The 20410-nt window shown below is 47.5% G+C and overlaps 1 protein-coding gene across 1 annotated transcript; it reads left to right on the forward strand.

The window, feature by feature from the left end:
- The first annotated feature begins 615 nt into the window (after positions 1–615).
- On the forward strand, positions 616–15674 carry LOC149852476 (E3 ubiquitin-protein ligase PHF7-like). Its single transcript, XM_090029973.1, has 4 exons — positions 616–662; positions 2532–2648; positions 4879–5012; positions 15589–15674. The coding sequence occupies exons 1-4, from the start codon at positions 616–618 to the stop codon at positions 15672–15674; spliced, it is 384 nt and encodes a 127-aa protein (XP_089886099.1).
- Positions 15675–20410: the final 4736 nt, after the last annotated feature.

A 20410-nucleotide genomic window follows, 5' to 3' on the forward strand; every position in this document is an offset into this window, starting at 1 on the left:
TTTTAAAAAGTTTTTTTCTGTCAATTAGTACCATCGGTGTCTCAATCTGGGACCTGCAAGCACAGCTTCATAGAGACAAAGCACCAGATTAATTTAAGAACAAAGCAAAACACAGAGCAGGTCAACATCATTTTTATCAAAACTTTTTGATGGATACAGAAATGTTTGGAAAAAACCCTGTTTTCATGAAACCCCTCAGAAAATAATTCAAAAGAAGAGTGATACAATTAAATTAAAAAAAATGTATTTAATTTTGTCACATGGATAAACATTTTCAAGCAGCTCTAGGAAAATGGAATAATTGAGGCTTTTTGCCCTATGCTGTGAGCTCAAGAATGTACAGGCCTAATTTTAATTCTTAAAATTGCAGTCTCCCATGTAGTTTACTCATTTGTGGCCTTGCTAATAAAAATCAGATGTTTAACATGTGGACTTGCCAAAGGGCTAACCACTTTGCTTAACCTGAACTCATCCTTTCAGTTCTTTGCTTTAGGCTTCATTTTCTCCTATGGCAAAACCAGACCTCTTGCAATCTAACTCGCACTCATTTTTCAGAAATACGCCTTCAGTGCTGGATTGTTCTGCTTCAAATGTCCCTTTTGTAACAATCAGGACATGTTCCCTGATGAAATGAAGAGGATGGGGATCAATATTCCTAGGAGGTAGGTCTCACTGCCTTGTGACTGCTGATAAAGGTGAGTAGAAAAAAAGAAAACACAGAACAAGCGAGCCAGTTAGCAAACAGCACACACCAACTGCAGATGCTTCCTCAGCCTGACAAAGGGTTTTTAAATCCGAAAGCTTGCTAAGAAAATTATTACCAACTATTTAAGTTGGTCCAATAAAAGATATCAGATTCACCCAAAGAACTTGTCTCCTTTAAAGAAAGGCACTAGGCAAAGTGCCAGGAGCTACACTGGTTCTGAGCTAATCGGGACTTCGCTGACTCACCACGAGCCCAGTTCTGCAACCCAGAGGCAAATGACCAGGAATAAAGATTGCAAGAGGACACTCCACATGAATCAGTACAAACCCAAGATAAAATGGCACATGCCTTTTAGAGATCCAGGCTCTAGATACTTGGATCTGTGCCGAAATCTGAGGATAAAGGTCTTTGGGGTGATGAGGCATTGCCAAGGCTATTTCTGTTTCCAATTAGTATGCAAACACTGACTACACATGGTTCACAAGATAAACACAGAGATTTTAAATCTCAGGGACACAGAGGAACAGACTTCCACTTTCACCTTCCTCTGCAAAAATTAAGTTTGTTTTCTAACTATGGGGACATTTTACCACCTTTAATTTTCCTTGAGCCTGAAGGGCATGTGTGCCCGAAAGCTTGCAGAAAAAGATTTTTTTTGTGTGATTTCTTAGTTGGCCTAATAAAAGGTATCATCTCTGAACCAAGCGTTCTAGAGTTTTGCATTTCCTTTTGTCTCAGACCAACACAGCTACCAAATACATCCTGAGTTGTCAAATAGGAAGCCATAGTATCAAAAACACCCTGAGATGTTGTGGTCTTTCTGAATTCTTTGCAACAGACAAATTATTATTTTCCTGTAGTCAAAAAAAGAGTGAAAGGGGAACTTCAGCCTAAAAAAAAGGTGAGAACCACTGTGATAACTGATATGTTCTCTGAAACAGGAGCTTCTCTTCCCTTTATAAAGCAGTTGACAGATAAATTTGTCCATGGCATTAGTGAGCAAAGGGAAGAAAAGAAAAGTTTTCCCAAGTGAGTCAGTCTGCATTACTGTGATGCAACTTTGCTGGAGTTTCCCTATTATTCTTTGTTCTCCAATGTAGTTGATGGAAGAGAAGGTCATTTGGCCAGAAGGCACTAATGCACTGGCACGCAGTACTCATTAGTCAGTTATGTTCTTGCTCTCACCACTCCTTCCAGTATCTTGTTCTTATTTAGATTTTACCGTAATAGCCCCATCTGCAAACACTCAGCAAAGTGTGTCATTTTGACTTCAGTGGGAATGGCCTGTGGGTATAAAGTTACTCATGTGCATCTGTCTTCAGGCTCATTTCCTTACAGAGCAGCAATAATGTAGGTGTTTTCCCCTTGACTGAATTAACTCAGATGCCTGAGCTTTATTGTTTAATATAATCATCACAGCACATGGCTTTTATCTGATTGATGTATAATATCTAAAATCTGTTACCAGCCTCTATCCTCTGATCTCTACTAGAGACAAGGAGGAAATTTCTCTCAGGGCACCATTATCCCACATCTATCTACTGTAAGTGGATGGGGCTGGTCCTCATCCCTTCCTCAGAATCAACTTGTGCTCCAAGACTGGATCCAGGTCACTGGGTCTGATTCAGCACAGTAATTCCTATGGTCTGCATTCCTGCTAATATACATTTGGGTGTATCTGCAGCTCCCTTCTGGCAATCTATTTGCTTTATTTTTCTGAAAAAAGCCGCCTATCAGAATTAGGCCTGGCAGTTTAAGAGACCTGAGCTGTAGAGGAAGCATCTGGAGTTATTTACGACTGTTCTGTACCAACCTGCTCCTTCAGGAAGCCATCATGGGAGACTGAGCCAAATGCCTTCAGTGACCTGTGTCTCCAGGAGCCCAGCTGCGATGTGGAGATTTGCCAGTGCCCAGATGGAAGAGATCATTTCAGGGTCAGAAGGTAAAGCAGTTCTTGTGGCTCGTTATATCAGGTGTATTGAAAGGCATGGGGCAGATTCTCAGCTGGTGGAAACTGCAGGTATCCCTTTGCTTGTTTTCAACTTACTGGCCCTTTTTTGTGACCATATGAAGATGTTACCTATATTTTATGGATTTTTTTTTTTTTGCTTTTAAGAATTTTTTTTTCTCATATTCTTTTTTCTGTCAGTAAAAAAACTCTACTGGCTGCCATTGGTGGTGTGTCTAGTATACAGAATTGCCATCCATAAACTGTGTCTAGTGTATGGCATTGCCATCTATAAACGCTCTCTTTTTTTTTAAGCCAATGATGGAATTGGCTGGAAAAATATCAGTATATTTTTAAAATAATAGTTTGGCAGTTGTTTTTTTTCTTGCAATATTAAAGAACTGGGCTTCATATGTAAACATTTTCTCCCCACCATGTGTTGGCACTGGATTTATGACTTGGATACATTGTTCCAGGTGGACCCAAATACCTCAGGCTGACCACAACTTCTCCATTCGATAACAGGCAAATTTTATTGATACACAGTGTTAGCAGATAAGAACAATTCAGGCAAAGCAAATAAAATACACCCCCCCCCCATTCTCTATCTACCAGTCCCAGGGTTGTTTGTCACAGAGGGATGGTGTATCTGCCAGTATGTGAGCTTCACCCTGTGGCTCATCATGGTGTCTGCAAACTTATTTTAATTTAACGAAGGCTGAGGTTTTGACATCTTCACATGACTCCAAGAGCTGGGGCTTTTACCCAGAAAGTCAAACAATCATATAGCTCCCCAAACTGGCAACATTATTTTCTTTCTTTTCTCTTCATCTTTGGGACCCACAGAGCTACCTTATGTGATACATGGGGGCTGCGGAAGAAGGGTTTCTTCACTTACTGCCACCAATGTCACATTGTAACTTCTGGGCATGCCATGGTGAAAGAGATTAGAGAAGGTCAGTGATAGCAGTGAGTTCCTTCAGCTAATGGCTGTACCCACATTTGCAGCAGAAAGTTTACATTTCAGCAATATTTTTTGGAAGGTGGGCAGACAAGCTAGCCACAGTGCCTGCAAACTGTTTCCTTGCCAGTCCAGGGTCCCCCAGCTCTGTGAGTCCCCAGGTAGCTGCCTCTCTGGTTTTCTAGAATGGATTTTTTTCATGATGTTTCCCCCTGTCAAATTTTTAATTGTTCATGCTCAATCAAGATGATTCCCCCCAAATATATATATATATTCCCCATTTCTAACCAGTTACACGTACCTCTTAACTCTCACTGGCCACGTCTACACAAGATGCTATTGCACAGTAGGGCTGTGCGAAACGGCACCATTCCGTTTCGCCTTGAGCTTCGATGGTCCAACAGAACAGTGTTTTGTCTTGAATTTCATTTTGAGTCAAAACAGCTGTTTCATTTCATTCCATCAAAACAGAAAGGCTGTTTTGAGTTTTGCTGGTGATGGGAAGTCAGGCCAGCTGGGCTGACTTCCTATCCCCAGTGCTAGATCACTCTAGGGCTGGGAGGCGGCCCTGGGGGTGGGAGGCAGGCCAGCTGAGCTGCTTCCCTGACTCTGTGCTAGATCGCCAGGGGTGGGAGGCAGTCCAGCTGGTCTGCTTCCCAGTCCCCTGTGTTGGATCACACTGGGGGTGGGAGGCAGCCCAGGTGGGCTGCTTCCCTGTCCCCCATGCTAGATCGCACCCAGCTGGGCTGCCTCCCACCCCTATGTGATCTAGCATGGGAGACCAGGAAGCAGCCCAGCTGGGTTGCCTCACTGGCCCCTACTGGATCTTGCATCAGAGATGGGAAGTCAGCCCAGCTGGACTGACTTCCCATCCCCAGCCTATAGTCAAAAAGTTTCGACTTTCAAAATGTCTTGACTAGCCTCATTTTGTTTTGAGGCTATTTCAAGGGCTTTTATTTTGTTTTGACTTTGCTGTTTTGACCTCAAAATTGGTCAAAACAGTGTCAAAACAAAATGGCCAGCAGAATTTCTCACAGCTCTACTGAGCAGTAGTCAACTGCACAGCCAGCATCTTGTGTAGATACAGCTACTTAAAGCTTGTTTTAAGACCTTAAATGGGTCTTAAAGGATGAGCCAGCCTTGGGTTGGCCTTCTGCATAAGAGAGCATTTCATCTGGGTGGAGTTTTTGAATTTCATGTGCAATAGATGTTGGGGTATCACGGAGGACCTGTGGCTTCACTGAAATCTGTTTTCCTTCCCAGCAAATGGGCTTTGGTCCTGTGTGAAGAATGTGGAGTAAAAGGGACCCACCGTCTCTGTTCATCATTAAATGAGGAATCCCCGTGGCTTTGCCAGGAATGTATGGAAACTCTCTGCAGGCAAATTGAGGCTGCCAGTAAGTAATAGGGATGAGCAGAACTAAGGCAGGTTATATAGGCTCATGTTAGCCTATTACCATTTTAGCTGGCTGAATTTGGTAGGTTTGAAAATTACTGTGGTTGCCTAGAAAAACAGAGAAAAAGTTCATGTGCAGGAAGCAGAGAATTCATTATGGTCTTCTGAATTACAGATCATTTAAAAATTACTTAGCTTTGAAATTTTGACATTTGTCTATGCTTTGTGTAGTGTGTTCCTGTTTCCATCAGTGAATAATTCCATGCTTGGAAAACTAAATTGGCTCTTTATTAAAACAACTATTTACCATGTGTTACTATTGCAATTAGCATTCCAGCCACATGCAGACCAACCACTTTCTCTAAACTCCCCCTTCCTGCAACCTGTGCTCCTCTCTTTAATTTTCAAGCAGGTGGCTACAGTCATTGATATTCCTTGGTCTGTATGCAACCCAATGAAGGGAAAAAAGCGTCAGTGTCACAGACTCTTCCTTAGAGGGACCTGTATTCATTCCCTGCTCTGCTCACAGTGGACATAGTCTTTCTGGACTTTAGGAAGGCCTTCGACACTGTCTCTCACCTCATTCTCATTAAAAAATTAGGCAACTGTGGTGTCGATGCTTACATGGTCAGATGGGTTGCAAATTGGCTGGAGGACCACACCCAGAGAGTGGTGGTGAAAGGGTCATTTTCGACCTGGAGGGATGTGGGCAGTGGGGTTCCCCAGGTCTCGGTCCTTGGGCCCGCACTGTTCAACATCTTCATCAGTGACTTCGACGAGGGGGTGAAAAGCACCTTGTTCAAATTCACGGATGACACTAAGATGTGGGGAGATGTGGGCATGCTAGAGGAGAGGGACAGGGTGCAACTAGATCTGATCTGGACAAATTACAGGGGTGAGTGGATGAGAACAGGATGGGTTTCAATACTGACAAGTGCAAAGTGCTGCACCTAGGGAGGAAGAACCAGCAGCATACCTACAGGCTGGGGAACTCCCTTCTCATCAGCACAGAGGCAGAAGAGGATCTTGGAGTCATTATTGACTCGAAGATGAACATGGGCCATCAATCTGAGGATGTGGTCAGGAAGGCTAACCGTACCTTGTCATGCATCCACAGATGCATCATGAACAGCTCCAAGGAGATTATCCTCCCCCTCTATGTGACATTGGTCAAGCCGCAGTTGGAGTACTCTGTCCAGTTCTGGGTGCCGCACTTCAGGAGAGATGTGGACAGCATTGAGACAGTCCAGAGGACAGCCACTGGCATGATCAGGGGGCAGCAAGGCAGACCCTATGAGGAGAGGCTATGGGACCTGAACCTGTTCAGCCTCCACAAGAGAAGGCTGAGAGGGGATCTGGTGGCTGTCTATAAACTAGCCAAGGGGGATCAGCAGGCAATGGGAGAGTCCCTGTTCCCCCAAGTACTACCGGGAGTAACAAGGAATAACAGCCACAAGTTGACTGAGAGTAGATTCAGGCTAGACATCAGGAGGCACTACTTGAATCAGGGTGGCTAGGATCTGGAACTAACTTCCAAGGGAAGTGGTGCTCACTCCTACCCTGGGGGTCTTAGAAAGGAGGCTGGATAATCACCTTGCTGGGGTCATTTGACCCCAGAATTCTTTCCTGCCCGTGGCAGGGGTCAGACTTGATGATCTGCTTGGGTCCCTTCAAATTCTACCAACTATGAAACTATGCAGGCTTCCAATGTGACTTTAGGATCTGGACACACTGATTTAGATTAGTTTAAATGCAGTTTAAACCTGAAATGGACAGAAGTACAAGATTGTTAAAGTGATTTAAAGCTTTTCAGAACACTTCAAAAGTGTACCTTGAGAAGCAAGATTACGTTGCTTATTGGCTGGTTGCCCCTGATGAGGAACATAGGTTACTTCCATCATTGTTCTAAATATACCATAAGGTTACTCAGTAGTTATGCTTTAGAGACTAGGAGTCCCACTGCAATTCTGCACTTGATACTCAGGCCTCATCCAAACCCATGAATATCAATGGGATTATCTTGGATGATCCTTGAATCAGGTCCTTATGGAAAGATGATTTTCTCTCCAGAAATAGTCAGTTTTTATTACCAGAGTATTAAGGTTGATTTTTACCTCTCCTTGGAACTCCAAAAATAAGACAGGGAGAGACAGAGAGAAAGGAGGAAGACTCATGCTTTCACATGTTTAGGGGTAAGCCCCAGTGATAACTAGCACATATTCAGAAATGCTGATTAATTTGGACTTTCTGGACGCATCCAGATGAGCACACACATGCCTCCTTTAGTGTCTCAAACCTCTTTGAGATGCTGCAAGACGCCGTGTTGGAACAAAAAAACACCGTTCCCCATGCTTCAAATTTGCAGTGCAGGGGCAAAATTAAACCCCTGGATATCCAGGTGTCAAAAAACACCCTAGGGAAAAAAACTGGGGCAGGGAATGGTCCCAGACCATGCCCTGAGGCAACCAGAGGCTCAGTCCTTCACAGAGATGCTCTGGTAGTCAGCCAGAGGGTCTCTATGGATAGCCCTTGCCCCAGTGCTGAATCATGCTACCTGCCCTTACAGGACAAGCACCAGTGTAAGCTGCAGGAACCTGGCTATGTGCCAGGCAAGTTGCAGGGTCTGGAGCAGGGGGAGGGGACCATGGGGCAGGCCACCTGGCCCCAGCCCCCCACTCACTCCCTGGGGAGAGCTGGCAAAATGATTGGGGAGCAGGGGAAACCATCAGGGAGCAGGGAAGAGCAGGGGAAATGAGGGGACAGCAGGGGAGAGCAGCTCCCCCAGCTCTCCCCTCATTTCCCCAGCTCCCCCCTGCTCTCCCCTCATTTCCCCTGCTCCCTGATTGTTTTCCTAGCTCCCCCCTGCTCCCTGATCATTTTCCCTGCTATCCCCTCATTTTCCCTGCTCTCCCCTGTTCCCCAATCACTTTTCCTGTTCTCCCCTGCTCCCCAATTGTTTTCCCAGCTCCCAGCTGCTCTCCTCTTGTTCTCCCTTCTCTCCCCTCATTTTTCCTGTTGTCTGCAGCTCCCTGATTGATTCCCTGCCCATCCCTCCCCACTCCCCCCCCCCCCACACACAGCCCAAGCTTACCAGCCTGAGCTTACCAGCTATGGCAGCAGCAATCAGGGCGACTTGGAGTCTCATGGCAGACTCCCCTACTATGCAGCAGAGGGCACCAAGGATTGGCCCCAGCTGCCTGGAACCCATGCTGCCACTGCCACATCATGTGGGTGCAGCCCAGCTTGTCAGGGTAGCAAGCTTTGCACTGTCTGGCAGCTCAGGACTGCTCCAGCTGTTATCCAGGGCTGGTGCTGCTCAGCCCCAGTGTCTCTGAGCTGCCAGACAGCACACGGCACCCTGCCAAGATGGGCTGCACCCACACATGATGCAGCAGGTCAGCGTGGGTGCCAGGCAGCTGGGGCAAATCTCCACTGCCCCCTGCTCCCTGCCCTGTGCGGCTTGCGGGGGGCTGTGCCATTAGGCCCCAGTGGCCCCAATGTCTGCTGTTGCAGCTGGTGAGTGCAGGGATGCTGGGGCCAGGCAAGGAAACAATTGGGGGGTGGGGGTGGGGGTGGGGGAGCGAGTGAGGTCTGGGGCTGAGCAGGGGGCTGATCAGGGAGCAAGCAAGGGCTGAGTGGGGAGCACGTGGTCCCTATGGAGGAGGGAGAAATAGCCCCTGGAAGGGGGCATGTGGCCCCTGTTGAGGCTTTGGGCCCCTGTTGGGGGGCTGTAGCCCTGTCTGGGAGCAGTTTGTGAGCTGTGCAGGGGCCTGCAAGGGCAGGGGCTCCTAAGCAGCCCCCCATATGCCCTCCCATACCCACAGTTCCCCCACAATCTACCTACAAACCCCACACTCCCAAGCTATCCCTGTGGGTCAGGAATGTGTAGAGGGCCAGTAGGGGGCATTCCTGCATTGAGCCACCCACCTCCCTGCGCCTGAACACCTTCCAGGCTCCGAGTGCCTCCCTAGGGGTGCCTTGTGTCTGGCTGACCCCCTTCCTGGAGCTCACTCGCTACCCTGGGGGTAATGTAAGCTGCCACCACCCTGAGAAGGGACTGTCTCAGCCCTGTGTCCTCGGAGAAATGTAGGCCTAATAGTCCTACGGGTACTCGACCCAGTACAGGCACTTGGGGCACTTCCCCAACTTGGGGGCCAAAAAGGAAAGTCTCCCTTAGTCCACAGACCTAAGGGACCTCTTAGACATAATTTAGATCCACCCCTCAATAAGTCTCCTACACTGGTCACAAAGGAGAACTTTATTAATTACAGGGGTAGGGTGAAAATAGGGTACAAGATAGAGCAATATCATAGAAATCCCACAGAGCAAAACAGTCTGGCTGAGGTAGCCTTTTGATCACGCATCTGAGTTAGTGCCAGCTAGATATCTAATCAGATCTCGAGTAGCTTACTCACAAGCATTGTCCCGAGGCTGTTGGAGATCCCCTCTGGAGGCAGGCCATTTCTTGCTCATGAGCTATGGGGGAGGAGAGAGCCAGTTTCAGATGGTAAACTCCTCTCTAAGTCTGAGTCCCCTGCATGGCTGCAGCCCCCTCCTCCTGGGAAGTCTTAATTTATATAGCCCCTGTGACCTCGTTCACCTTGTCCAATGGAGGCCAGCACCTGTTGGCTGTCAGCCAACCAATGTGAAATACATCACCAGTTGCCAGGCAGACTCCAGCCCACCAGGTAGAAGCCCCTCACCCAGGTAGCTGATAGCAGTTATATAGGCAGAGGGAGCAGGTTTCCCCCCTCCCTCAGAAATGTAGCCAGCTCAGGTTACCTAAAGAAATAGGGTAAAGGTGTGTCTCCTCTGCTGGGCCCATGCTAATCAAATTGTCACAGCACAGAGATTTTGGGGAGAAACAAAGGTGGCTTCCTGCCACAGAATGAAGGGACTGGGGTGGGGGGAAGGCTGTGGGTTGAGAGTGAGGAGCAAGGGAAAGGGCAGTACACTGGTATATCAGTGCTGCTCAGCATTGCACACCCTGGTGAGCGAAGGGGTTAGGGGTGGCTCTGATTTTTCTAATGCAAAAAAGCCGAATGTCACTGCCAAACTGTATAGATAGTTAGAATTTATTTTATTATGACGCTAGAGGCACTGGTAGACTTCCAAATTACTTTAAAATTGTAAATATATCAATAAAACATTGTTCAACTGATTTGATCTCTCTCTTCATAACATATGCATGTCTAGTGGTCTTTTGTTTTACTTTTGGAAGAACATGGATTTGAGGGTATGTTAAAGAGTGATTTTAGGATTTCTTTTGTAGAGTTTAAGTAGGCAACACCAGAATTCCTGCTAGTGAGCCAAGTGGCAGGACCTAGGCAGAGGAGCCTGCTCAGAGCTGGCACTCGGGACCCAGCTGGAGGTGTCTGACCTCCTGGCCACATGGGGCTTTGACAATTCAAAGCAGGCCACCACCCTAAGAACACCTTTTGAGTGATAGCTGCCCAGATGGCCAGGTGGTGGCACACATGGCAGTACTGCCGCACAAAGGGCAACTGGGCTACCACAGTTCACTGGCAGCTGGCCCAGAGGTGCAGATGCCTAGTGGGACTCCACCCATGACTGGACCATGGGTATAGATGGCTATAGCCTGTACAGGAGGTATCGTGTAGATAAAAGGGGCGGGGGTGTAGCTCTCTATGTTAAGGAAAGCTACGCGTCCCTGCAAGCTGATATTGGTGACAAGGGTGGATGACTGGAGACCCTCTGGTTTAAAATCCATGGGGAACACAGAACAGGGAACACAATGGTGGGAGTCTACTACAGACCTCCCACCCAAAGTCAAGAGCTGACCAGGAGTTCACCCAGGAACTGGCTGAGGCCGCATGCTCCAGGACCATGGTTGTCACGGGTGACTTCAATTACCCGGACATCTCATGGGAGGATCATTCAGAAAAATCTGAGTGGTCATAAAATCACTTCCTCTCGTGTGTGAATGACCTCTACGTGACTTAAGAAGTCTATGGGGCAACAAGAGGCAAAGCACTGCTCAACCTGGTACTGGCTACAGGGGATGACCTAATCAGTGACCTAGTGATCGATGGGAAGCTGGATGACAGTGAACACGAGCTGATCACCTTCATCATCCGCTGTAAAGCTGGCAAGTCAGTCAGCAATACAGAGGTCCTTGACTTCAGAAAAGCCGACTTTGACAAGCTCAGGAGGCTTGTCAGTCAGGCCCTAAGGGATCATGACACCAGGGAGCGGGGAGTTCAAGAAGAGTGGTTGCTTCTCAAGGGAGCGATCCTCAATGCACAAGCTAAGTCTATTCCATCTCGGAGGAAAGGCAGCAAGAGGGCACAGCAGCCCCCCTGGCTCTCCAGGGACCTAGCAGACCTCCTGAGGCTAAAAAGAAAGGCCTACAAAGGATGGAGGATGGGATTCACCTCCAAGGAGGTTTATTCTGCACTGGTCCGGTCCTGCAGGGAGCAAACCAGGAAAGCCAAGGCTGCAACTGAACTCCAACTAGCTTTGAGCATCAAGGACAACAAAAAGTCCTTTTTCAGATATGTGGAGAGCCGGAGGAAAAGCAAGGGCAACATTGGACCCCTGCTGAACCAGATGGGGCAACCGACAACTGACACCCAGGAAAAAGCGAACCTATTAAACGGGTAATTTGCATCGGTTTTTCATCAGTCCCATGGGATGCCCATACCCACTACGGGACAGGGAGGTCTGGGTAAGGGAGATCCCCCGCCCTCCATTAATGCTGACCTCATGAAGGAACACCTTGAGAAGCTGGATACCTTCAAGTCAGCTGGCCCTGACAACTTACACCCCAGGGTACTCAAGGAGCTGGCGGGTGTCATAGCCCAGCCCCGGCACAGATCCCTGAAAACTCCTGACGCTCTGGTGTAGTGCCCGAAGACTGGAAGAAGACCAATGTGGTGCCTATCTTTAAGAAAGGGAGGAAAGTGGATCTGGCTAATTATAGGCCCATCAGCCTGACTTCTATCCCAGGAAAGATCTTAGAAAAGTTTATTAAAGAGGCCATCCTTAATGGACTGGCTGACACCAACATCCTAAGGGATAGCCAGCACGGGTTTGTTGCGGGTAGGTCTTGCTTGACCAATATCATTTCCTTCTATGACCAGGTGACCTATCACCTGGACAAGGGAGAAGAAATTGATGTCATATATCTTGACTTCAAAAAAGCCTTTGATCTGGTATCCCATGATCAGCTCTTGGAGAAACTGGCCAATTGTGGCCTTGGGTCCACCTTGATCCGCTGGCTGGGAAATTGACTCCGTGGTCGGACCCAGAGGGTAGTAATTGATGGAAGTCACTCATCATGGTGCCCTGTGACCAGTGGGGTCCCCAAGGCTCTGTCCTTGGACCCATATTGTTCACCATCTTCATTAATGATGTGGACATTGGAGTCAGAAGTGGACTGGCCAAGTTTGCCGATGACACCAAACTTTGGGCAAAGCATCCATGCCAGAAGACAGGTGGGTGATCCAAGCTGACGTGCACAGGATAAGCAAATGGGCAGATGAGAACCTGATGGTGTTTAACACTGAAAAATGCAAGGTTCTCCACTTTGGGAAGAAAAACCTGCAGCATCCTTATAGGCTTGGTAGTGCTACGGTGGCTAGCACTATGGAAGAAAGAGACTTGGGGGTCATCATTGATCACAAGATGAACATGAGCCTGCAATGCGATGCTGCAGCTAGTAAAGCGACCAAAATGCTGGCTTGCATCCATAGATGCTTCTCAAGCAAATCCCGAGTCGTCATTCTCCCCTTGTACTCAGCCTTGGTGAGGCTGCAGCTGGTGTACTGCGTCCAGTTTTGGGCTCCACAATTCAAAAAGGATGTAGAGAAGCTTGAGAGGGTGCAGAGAAGAGCCACGTGCATAATCAGAGGTCAGGAAAACAGACCTTACGACAACAGGCTGAGAGCCATGGGCGCAGGCTCAGTGGTGATCTGATGGCTACCTACAAGTTTATCGGGGTGACCACCAGGATCTAGGGGAATGTTTGTTCACCAGAGCGCCCCAAGGGATGACAAGGTTGAACGGTCATAAACTCCTGCAAGACTGTTTCAGGCTGGACATAAGGAAGAATTTCTTCCCTGTCCGAGCCCCCAAGGTCTGGAACAGCCTGCCATCGGAGGTGGTTCAAGCACCTACATTGAACACCTTCAAGAGCAAATTGGATGCTTATCTTGCTGGGATCCTATGACCCCAGCTGACTTCCTGCCCTTGGGGCGGGGGGCTGGACTCAATGATCTTCCGAGGTCCCTTCCAGCCCTAGTATCTATGAAATCTATGAAATCTACTGGCCATACAGTTCCCATCCAGGTCTGGCAGGCATGCAGCCTTGGGGCTGCATGATCTTTCAGGTGACAGCAGCTCACAGCCAGGCAGCAGCATCCACTGCCAGACCCCTGCAGTGGGTAGAGGGTGCAGGGAACTCTCAGAGCTGCTTCAGCAGTCCAGCTGGCAGAAGAGGTAGTGTCCTCAGGTACCAATTGGCCGGGCCCCAGAAGCCCCTGAGAGTGAGTAGCCCTGACCTACTTGCCAGGGCAGCTTTTTAAACTGGTGGGGCCAGCACAGGTGTCCCCAGCCTCTAGCTTCCTCTGGCAGATCTGGGAGGGGCCAGGCAGGATTATTTTGCCCCAAGTGGCACAATTTGCTCCACACCAAAATGCATGTCCAGGCACATGCACTGGGCCAAAAAGCCCCGGGTCAAATTTGCACCACTTCTATGTGAGCTGCTGTAAGCTCACATGCCTGCATGTGTGGATGTGCCCCCTAAGATTAATCTACATGAAAATGAGGTAGACTATTGGATCCAAAATAAAGGTATTTTCTTCCTTATGTGTGTTATGGCTTTTCACTGCTACTTGGCTATTTGACTATTCCATTTGACTATTCCTTTCTCCAGAAGCCTAAAGATGAAACAACCATCATGATAGCTAATCTACTTGTATTACTTAGCCTATGGTTAAATATTATTCCATCCTCAGAATTTGAACAGACTTTTCTATAGGTTCTTTAAATGCTGTAATGAGGCCTTGTGCTTGAAGTTAAACATGTGCTTAAGTGCTTGGCTAGGACAAGGCCAAAGTAGTTCTATATCATCATAAGATCACGGATTTGTTTTCCTTGTTTTCAGTTGTTCTTTCAAGTTATGGGCTTCCTTTCTGATTCCTTTTCTCCTGATCATGAACCCATTGCAATGGCACTTTCACATTCCTCAGAAAGTAAATGGAAAAGCAAGACTTGATCAGAAACTATTGATGTTGCTCCTTTAAGGAGCAAGAGCATACTAATAGAAGAAAAGATGTGGAGTGCCATTCTCTCCCCAGATAGCAAGCATGCCTTCAGTGCAGTTTGGATTGCTACTGTTGCTCGCTTGTCCAGAAAGTAGCAGACTACTCTGCATTAAACACATTGGCCTTAGATGTGTCTGCCTAAGAAGCCTAATACAATACATTTCCTTAGATCAGGCATAGCAAACTCATTCAAATCCATGGTCTGGATCTGGACCATGGGGCTCCTTCCAGACCCATGTCTGTTGGTGGGGCTGCCTGAGGTGCTATGTCAGGTAAGGGAGTTGTGAGGATTAATGCCACCATTGTTTGTCCTGCTGCTGCTGAATTTGGTACCCAGGAATTCAAGTGCCCAGGAATACCCAACAGTTCAGCAACTGGGTGAGTGGCAGCAGCATTAACCTCATGGCTCTCTGACCCACTGGTCACTCCTGGCGGTGCTCGGGGGAACAGGGACTCCCCCAGTGCCTGCTGGTCCCCTCTGACTAGTTTGTAATAGGCCACTAGATCCCCCCTCAGCCTTCTCTTCTGGAGGCTGAACAGGTTCAGGTCCTGTAGCCTCTCCTCGTAGGGCCTGCCCTGCTGCCCCCTGATCATGCGAGTGGCCTCCTCTGGACCCTCTCCATGTTGTCCACATCCCTTCTGAAGCATGGCGCCCAGAACTGGATACAGTACTCCAACTGCGGCCTGACCAGTGCCACATAGAGGGGGAGGATCACCTCCTTGGACCTGCTGGACATGCATCTGTGGATGCATGCCAAGGTGTTGTTGGCCTTCCTGACTGCTTCCCCAGACTGTCAGCTCATGTTCATTTTGGCATCAATAATGACTCCAAGATCCTTTTCTGCCTCTGCACTGACGAGAAGGGAGTTCCCCAGCCTGTAAGTATGGTGCTGGTTCTTCCCCACCAGGTGCAGCACCTTGCACTTGTCAGTGTTGAAACCCATCCTGATTTAGGTTAGACATTAGGAAGAAATTTTTTACAATAAGGGTGGCCAGAGTCTGGAATAGGCTTCCAAGAGAGGTGGGACTATTATCTAACTTGGAGGTCTTCAAGAGGAGGCTTAACAATCACCTGGCTGGTATCATCTGACCATGGTCCTCTTTCCAGCCAGGGGCAGGGGGTCAGGCATAATGATCCATTGGGTCCCTTCCGACTCTATAATCTATGAAATCTATGATAGGATTCTGCAAGCTACCTCAAACAGCCATCATGATTTATTATTTCCATTCTGATAATGCTTGGAGCCCCAGTCATGGGATGAGATCTCATTTTGCTTCTTCTCATTTCAGCCCCATGTGACCAGGTGGACATGGGAATGGCCTCCACCAGCGAAACCTGCAGGCATGCACTGAAGAGGACATTGTCTCCAGAGTGAAATAGGAAAAGTAGCAACAACAATGCCAGGGCTTCCACAAAGAGACTGGGACCCTAGGAGGCTCCAGAGATTTCCACAAAACTGGCTGGTCCCTTCATCTCAGAAGGATTTAGACAGATATGACATTTGCTGAGGAATCATCCAAGCATGTAGTGATGTGGGCTTTGTTGCTAAAAAGAAGGTTGGGATGTGGCTTCAGTTATGAGGGGAGAATGAAAGTTCCCTTTTCATAATAAAAGACAACTGGTCACACTATACTTCCCCACTTCCAGAAGAAGAGACTATTCAATGGGCATTCACAAACCAAAGGTCTTCCACTCTACATTGAGAGCCCAGTATTACAGCCAGGACTTTTGATACTAAAGCTACTATTCTTACAATCTTTCCTGTATAACATTTTCTAATACAATATCATAAATGAAGCTGGACTTTAGCAGGTCACAGCTGGAGAAATACATTAGCGTTGAGTCATTGCTTGCTCACTTTGGGTAAGCCTGGCAGTGGGCCAGCCAAGGCAACTTGATGCTTGAACTTGGGAACACCCAAGGGAGTGCCTGTCCTTAACTGGAAGGGATAGATCAGGCAGGCGACAGTGCTGTAAGAGGGACACCTGTGATCTGAGCTTGGGTCCCTCTTTCCTCTACAAAGTCAGCTCCATACCAATGCTCCTAACTATTTACAGTTTATTAAATTATAATATATATACTATCCTTATCCAGTATATATAGGTAAGTATCTCAGGAGGTGTCACCCAACAAATAAAGGAAAACTTCTGGTAAGTATTTCCAGTGATATCATTCAACAACACTAAAGGTATACAGAAAAATATTTACAAATGGTAAGCCAGGAACGACCTCCTGGGACTGCTTGTCCTAATGGGCAACCCACTTTGGGGATGGCCTTCTCAACCCTGCACCCTACAGAGGCCTGGTGCAACTGGTGAGTCCTCAGGATGCCCGTGAGAGGAGGTGGGGCAGATACTCAGATGGGTGAACCAGGTAAGTTAGGGTCAACAGGTAGTTCACAGGGAACCCAGAGGAACCATTTGCAGAGTACAACCAGGTAGAAAAAAGGAAGTGGGGGGAGGGCAAGGTGTGAGCAGGCAGCACACCAACATGGAACCAATTATACAAAACTAAATCAATTTCATCACATATAGTACAACATATCCACAACCATGATAACAGTCTTACAAAATACAAGGCACAGCTTTACACAAGATAAGGCGCATCTCCCCCTGGATTCCAGTTAGCAAGGGGTACCTCCCCTCCTACGGGTCCAGCTGGGAGGGGACCTTTCATCTGGGGCTCCCCTCTAGGGGGGGCCTTAGTTCAGGGATGCCTCCCCTGCAGGACGCAATTCCACTTGCAACTCACAGTCCTCTCTGAAGAGCCATTGACCAGGCCTCAGGGTCCTCTGCTCAGTCAGAGGCCCCCGGTGCTGTCTGCCTCACACCGAGACCTCCCCTCCTGGCCCTGTGCCCTGCTTTGGGTACCAAGGGTTCTTCCAGCTCTTCGGGGGGAGGGGGGCAGAAATCCAGCTGCTGCTGACTGGGTTTACCCAGCCTTATGCCTGGGCCTTCCCTTTCCCAGGCCCTGCTCTAGGCTCCAGGGCTCTTTCAGTTCCTTGGCCAGGCCACACTGGAGGGCTCCAGCTATCCTGCCTATGCCGGGGCTAACCTGAGCAGCCTCAAGCTGCTCCCAGGGCTGACTCTCCATGTGCTGGTCTGCACACTGCTCCGGACGGTCCCCTGCTGGGGATGCAGGCTCAAGCCACCTTGACGCAGCTCTCAGAGCCTGGGCCCCATGCACCAATCTGCACACCACTGAGGCAAAGAAGGGATCCTGGTAGAGGTCCTTTTAGGACCTCCTCCAACATCCCTTGCCACCTCCCCATGTGGCTCATACTGCTCCTTTTACACTCTCAGGGGGCTCCATCCCCTGAAGTCCAGCGGACATGCGGCTTGCAGGTCCAAACTCAGTTTGGGAACTCCTTGCACCCTCCCTTCGGGAAAGGGGTGACTCTGGCTCCTCCCCGCTCTCCCCTGATTAGTGGATGGGCTCTACCAATCAGAATTGAGAATTCTTGAGCCTGGGATGTGCCAGGGCTTGAGCAGGTAAATCTGTCACAATGCCAACCAGTTCTTCCTCTTCCCCAGGAAATCCCCAGCTGAGCTACCTGGCAACTTTGTAGCTACTTGGTACCCAGCCCATGAGTCATAGTGGGCCACAGTGGAGGCCAGGATGTAGCTTATAATGTTTGACCATAGTTTGGCAATGAGGAACAGCAAGCTCATATCTCCCTCTCATACAAATATCCCCCTTCTCAGGGGTTGGACATGGACAGGTGGACTGGTCCAAGCCATGGGGAATGATACTTCTGTAGGAAAAGCAGAAACATCCATTTTTTATTTTTACTTCAGGTGCTTGTATGTTATTTCCAGGGATCCTGGTCTTCTCTGATTAAAAGACAAAATCCCCAATTTTCGAATTAAAAAAAGGAATCCCAAATCCACATTTTTCCATGATCAAAAGGAAACACCACTAATATTAGTGGAAAAATGTGGATTTGGGGTTACTTTTTAAAATATTAGTGGTGTTTCCTTTTGATCATGGAAAAATGTGGATTGGGGGTAACTTTTTTAAATCCAAAAATTGGGGATTTTTTTTTTCAATCAGAGAAAATCAGGATCTCTGGTTATTAGAGACAGTCAAAGTGCTGGTCCACCACCTAACCTGTGCCCAACCCACAAAAGCATGACCCCCTCCCTGCCAGTCCTCTCCTGTATAAGTGGTTCTGTGGACGTGGAGCAGTGTAGATTGCACCTCCGCCCTGTGAGACTGAATCAGGGCCATCCTAGTCTGTCTTGTGTAGCTTCCTGGATACCAGCTGTATTCAACCACATGGATCTAAACACTGATGGTGGCACACAAGCAAATGATAATTATTAGCAGAGGGTGAAAGGAAAGATAAAGGCAAAGGGGACAGCTTTCAGCTGAAGTGTGAAGGGGGGTGGAGAGCCACTGAGGCAGAGAAACACAAGGAAGTTTTTCCATTCAGTATGAGCTGCAGAGGCGAAGGCAACAGGACAAGGGTCATAGATAAATAACAGAGGGTAGGGCACAGAGGTGAATGCTGATGGGGTTGGCTACATCAGATAGCAAAATTTGAAAGTGAAATTTTCACTCTTTCCACTCACTCCCTGTACAACTTGGAGTAATCTGAGCTCCATTCTAAATACAGTGGTAAAAACATTTGCTCGACTCATTTAGCACCAGAACTGAGGATTTCAAACTTTTATGATAGAAGATCCAAAAAAAACCCAACCCCCCCCCCCCAAAAAACAACAAAAATACAAAAAAACCAACCCCAAAAGACAAGAGAGACATTTCACAGCTCACTCAGAAAGCTCAGGGAGGTGGAAGTTTTGAAAATGGTGATTACTACACTGGATTCTACAATGAAGTTAAAGCACACTATTAACCCAGTAATATGTTTTGCAACCACATCATCTTTCCTTGGACTGTGATTAGATCTTACAAACAAAGTCACATTGAGCTAGTGCACTTCTGCCAGGTCAAAAAAAAAGGGGATGTTTTATTATTACACACCTGAGGTGACTCACAGTTTGCCTCAAAAAGCCTGTTATTATTAGCAGGGATCCTGGTTTTCGCTGATAATCCCCAATTTTCAGATTAAAACTGTAACCCAAATTCCACATTTTTCCATGATCAAAATGAAATGCTACGTGTATGCGTGTATTTGATAACATAAAAATGTAGATTTTGGGTTATTTTTTTTAATCCAAAAATTGGGAATTTATTTTTTTAATCAGAGAAAACCAGAATCTCTGGTTACTAGAGACAGTCAAAGTGCTGGTCCACTGCCTAACCTGTGCCCAACCCACAAAAGCATGACCCCCTTCCTGCCAGCCCTTCTAACTTCCCTGCATCTCAATAAATTCATAGCTCAGCTTGGGTCAGCCAATCTGGCTTCCAGGTACTGCTACTTTGAATGAGTACAGTTCCTTCACATGCTTCATGTGTGGGCAAGTGTCTGTATCCCCGCTGTACAGATAACTAAAGCACAGGGAGATGAAGGCTACTCCTTTACAAGGGACCTTCTTTTTGAGTTATCAGGGTTTACCAGCCTACAGAAAGAAATACAAAACTCTAAAACTCTTGGTTCAGAGATGATACCTTTTATTACATCAACTAAGGAATCGCAAAAAAAAAAAAATCTTTCTTTGCAACCAACCTACAGTGCTCTCTGGCTTGCTGACTAACACACAGTCCTACACAGGAGCTCCCTAAACCCATCCCATTCTGAATGTTACTGGTTGTTGATGAGGAGCTGTAATTGAATTGAGAAATGGAAGGGAGGACAGAGAAAAATGGAGAAATCTCTCCCTTCCTTGTCTTGTCTCTGCTCAGTATTGTTCACTGGGGTTGTTGATGTGTCTCCACCATTCTGTCCCCATTTGGTCATTCTGGTTAGACTATTAAAAGCCTTAGATCCTGCAGAAATGTCCCCTTTCCAACAAGAACTGACTCCCAGGTGTCACTGACTCCCATTCATTATCCCCTCCCCGCCAAGCTCTGGTCAGTGGGTATAAATGATCCTCAATTGCCTGCAGTTTTGGAAAGATGTATTAATTACTTAGCACAGGTGTGATTGGCTGCAGGGTATAAAGGTTTCCCGAGCAGAAACCTCTCCCTGTGCTGGGTTTAGGCAGT

Source organism: Crocodylus siamensis, chromosome 15 (assembly GCF_052110815.1).
Source record: "Crocodylus siamensis isolate JL-2025a chromosome 15, ASM5211081v1, whole genome shotgun sequence".
In the NCBI taxonomy this organism is placed as follows: Eukaryota; Metazoa; Chordata; order Crocodylia; family Crocodylidae; genus Crocodylus; species Crocodylus siamensis.